Source organism: Monodelphis domestica, chromosome 8 (assembly GCF_027887165.1).
Source record: "Monodelphis domestica isolate mMonDom1 chromosome 8, mMonDom1.pri, whole genome shotgun sequence".
Lineage (NCBI taxonomy): Eukaryota > Metazoa > Chordata > Mammalia > Didelphimorphia > Didelphidae > Monodelphis > Monodelphis domestica.
This window is the reverse complement of record NC_077234.1, coordinates 108,195,993-108,199,253: the sequence shown is the minus strand read 5'-3', so window position 1 is coordinate 108,199,253 and position 3,261 is coordinate 108,195,993. Positions and strand designations below refer to the sequence as shown.

General features: G+C 41.7%; 1 protein-coding gene across 1 annotated transcript; it reads left to right on the top strand.

Moving 5' to 3' along the window:
- Positions 1 to 211: 211 nt before the first annotated feature.
- Positions 212 to 2,088, top strand: LOC130455929 (DNA-directed RNA polymerase II subunit RPB3). Its single transcript, XM_056808353.1, has one exon. The coding sequence runs from the start codon at positions 253 to 255 to the stop codon at positions 1,078 to 1,080; it is 828 nt and encodes a 275-aa protein (XP_056664331.1). The 5' UTR covers positions 212 to 252; the 3' UTR covers positions 1,081 to 2,088.
- Positions 2,089 to 3,261: the final 1,173 nt, after the last annotated feature.

Sequence of the window (3,261 nt, the reverse complement as noted above, 5' to 3'; positions counted from 1 at the left end):
AAAATTCAACAAGAAATAATAAATGGTTGTACTCTAGGGAAGAAAGAAAGACAAAACTAAAAATCTTTGTGTATAGAATATAGGATATGAAGATGTGCTATGGAAGCAGTTTGTGTGGAAAAAAATAAATACCTAGGAGTTCTGGAGGACAAAAAGGTTGATATGAGCCAAGAATATGGACTAGTAGCTTAAAAAAGTGAATATAGAGAACCGAGGAATCGAACGTGGAGGCCGGGACCTTTTTCAGTCGCTATGCCTTACGCCAACCAGCCTACGGTGCGAATCACCGAGCTCACGGACGAGAACGTCAAGTTTATTATCGAGAATACGGACCTGGCAGTGGCCAATTCCATCCGTAGAGTCTTCATCGCCGAGGTGCCCATCATAGCCATAGACTGGGTCCAGATTGATGCCAACTCTTCAGTTCTTCATGATGAGTTCATTGCCCACCGACTTGGATTAATCCCTCTTACAAGTGATGACATTGTAGATAAGCTGCAATACTCCAGGGACTGTACGTGTGAAGAGTTTTGCCCTGAGTGCTCAGTAGAGTTTACGCTTGATGTCCGTTGCAATGAAGACCAGACCCGCCATGTCACATCTCGGGATCTCATTTCTAATACCCCTCGAGTCATTCCGGTGACATCCCGGAGTAGAGACAATGACCCCAGTGACTATGTGGAACAGGATGACATCCTCATTGTCAAACTCCGGAAAGGCCAGGAACTGAGATTACGAGCCTATGCTAAAAAGGGCTTTGGCAAGGAGCATGCTAAATGGAACCCTACAGCTGGAGTAGCCTTTGAGTATGACCCAGATAATGCTCTGAGGCATACAGTCTACCCAAAGCCAGAAGAATGGCCAAAGAGTGAGTACTCTGAGATTGACGAAGATGAAGCCCAAGCTCCCTATGACCCCAATGGCAAACCAGAGAGGTTCTACTACAATGTGGAATCCTGTGGCTCTCTTCGCCCTGAAACCATCGTCCTTTCTGCTTTGTCTGGTTTGAAGAAGAAGTTGAGTGACCTTCAGACCCAGCTAACCCACGAGATCCAGAGTGATGTCCTGACTATAAACTAGCAGTAGCCATTTCTATCAGAAACGGAGCTTGAGGATAATGGAGAGACTTCTAAACTGACTTTCCGTTTGCCACTGGAAAGTGGACTAAAATTTAGCCTCTTGAAAGTCCTGGCTAGCACATTGCAGCTTTTAAGCCTGTTGTCAGTTTGGGATGTAATTCACCCAGGAAGCAATCAATGGGAAGGAGAGGTGAGAAGCTTCACTTCCCACAAAGTTTCATCCTGGTCAGCTTGGGTTGATTTGTTCCCTTAGAATGAACAGCAAATAAAAAAAAAACCTTTTCTCTGCTGGGGATGAGCAAAGGTTTTAGAAGATGAGGTGAGTAGGCACATATTTATTAAGTCCTTATAAATAACCTTATGGCTAGACTGGGCCTTTCTCGGGCATTCTACTGTTACTTTGTTGGCAGCATTAGGGAAAATTCTCTTCCCTGAATTGTAGGCCCAATTTTTCTGGGAGTTACTCTCTGATGGTGCTTTAGCTGCCTGGGGTTGAGCTTTTATTGGGTACAGTGTTTTCTCCTAGGCTTGCTCGTCCCATTACTTCCTTACCAGTCCCCCAGGTTGGGCCCACTGCCTTCTCAACTCCAAATCACTTTAAAAAACAAACAACTCTTACCTTGTCTTAGAATCAATACAAAATATCACTTTTAAGGCAGAAGAGTGGTTAAGAACTAGGCAGTTGGGGTCAAGTGACTTGCCCTGGGTCACACAGAAAGTGTCTGAGAGCAGATTTGAACCCAGGTCCCACTGAGCCTCCTAGCTGCCTCTCAAATCGCTCAATGCTAACTGGAGGTTGATCACTTAGCTAAAAAGAAAGCAGGCATCCTTCAATGTTTTCTGACCCAACACCACTGGGTTTAAAGGGAAGTACAATGTCAAGAGTTTATTATGGCCCTATTTGAGTGACAAATCAGAAAAGCAAATCAGATAGTAAGGGTCCTTTATTGATGAGCAGGGTTGTTTAAAAAAATCATTTTTGGCAATAAACAGCACATAATTCTCTGTCCTACTTCCTCCATGCAGCATTCATTCTGCCCTGGCCCAACCCAACTAGCTCTGTTCCCTCAGACCATTCTAAGGCCTTTAGACTGAGCATTTTCCCCACCCCCACCCTCCATCTTCACAAGCAAAATCTGATTTGTCCTCAAAGAGAAGAGAAATTGAATGAAACCAAGGAGGAAAGTTGGGTTGGTGGCTATCTCCCTTGCTCCTATATTGGGGTGGGAGGGTCATCTCTGTTAGTCTGTCTTTTGCCTCAACAGAAATAAATATTTACAAGAAGCTCAACTCCCCAAATCAGGACCACAGACATTAAAAAAAAAAAAAGGTTTGATGTGAATAGAAAGATAGCCCTTCTGCACGGTAGTCAATAAATACCAGCACTAGAAAATCAAAAAAAAAAAAAAAAAAAAAAAAAAAAAAAAAAGTGAATATAATGCCAGGTTGTGTTGACAGAAGTATAATGTTCATTCCCAAGCATCATACTTTACAGTAGACATTGACTAGCTGGGGCCCATCCAGAGGAAAGGAGCTAGGATGTTGTGAGGATCTGGAAACCATGTTCACTTGAAAGTTATTTGAAAGCCCTAGAAATTGTTGGTCTAAAGAGGAGAAAAGTTAAGGGGATATAATAACTGTCTTTAAGGATATGACAAATTATCAAATGGAGGACTATTAGATATTTTTTGCTTAAGCCTGAGAAGAATAACTAGGAATAATAAATAGGCAAAGTTTTGAAAGGCAGATTATGCCTCTATATAAGAAAAAACAAAAATAATCAAAGGAGTCCAAAAAAGCACTGTATTGTCAAGGTTTGAGAAAATTCTCCAAACTGGGATGTCTCCTAGCAGAGGCTGGACAGCTAATTGTTCAAAAATATTAACAGTAAGATTCATGCTTTAGGCAAGGAATAGACTAGAAAATTTCAGAGGCCCCTTCAAACTGGATACATGTAATTTAGTGATACTTTAACCGTAATCATATTGGCAGTGCAGGGAAAGAGTCTTGCTGTCATCAGCTTCTGTTTCTCTGTCTCAGTGATGTCGTTAGACTTGGCTAGTTAGAAATTTAGAAACATGATTGGAAAGAGTTATACTAGACTGTGTCAGGGTCTCAAGTAATAAGATAGATCTCAAGAAAGGACAGAATTCACTTTTTGGTCTGTTACTATGAATTAAAG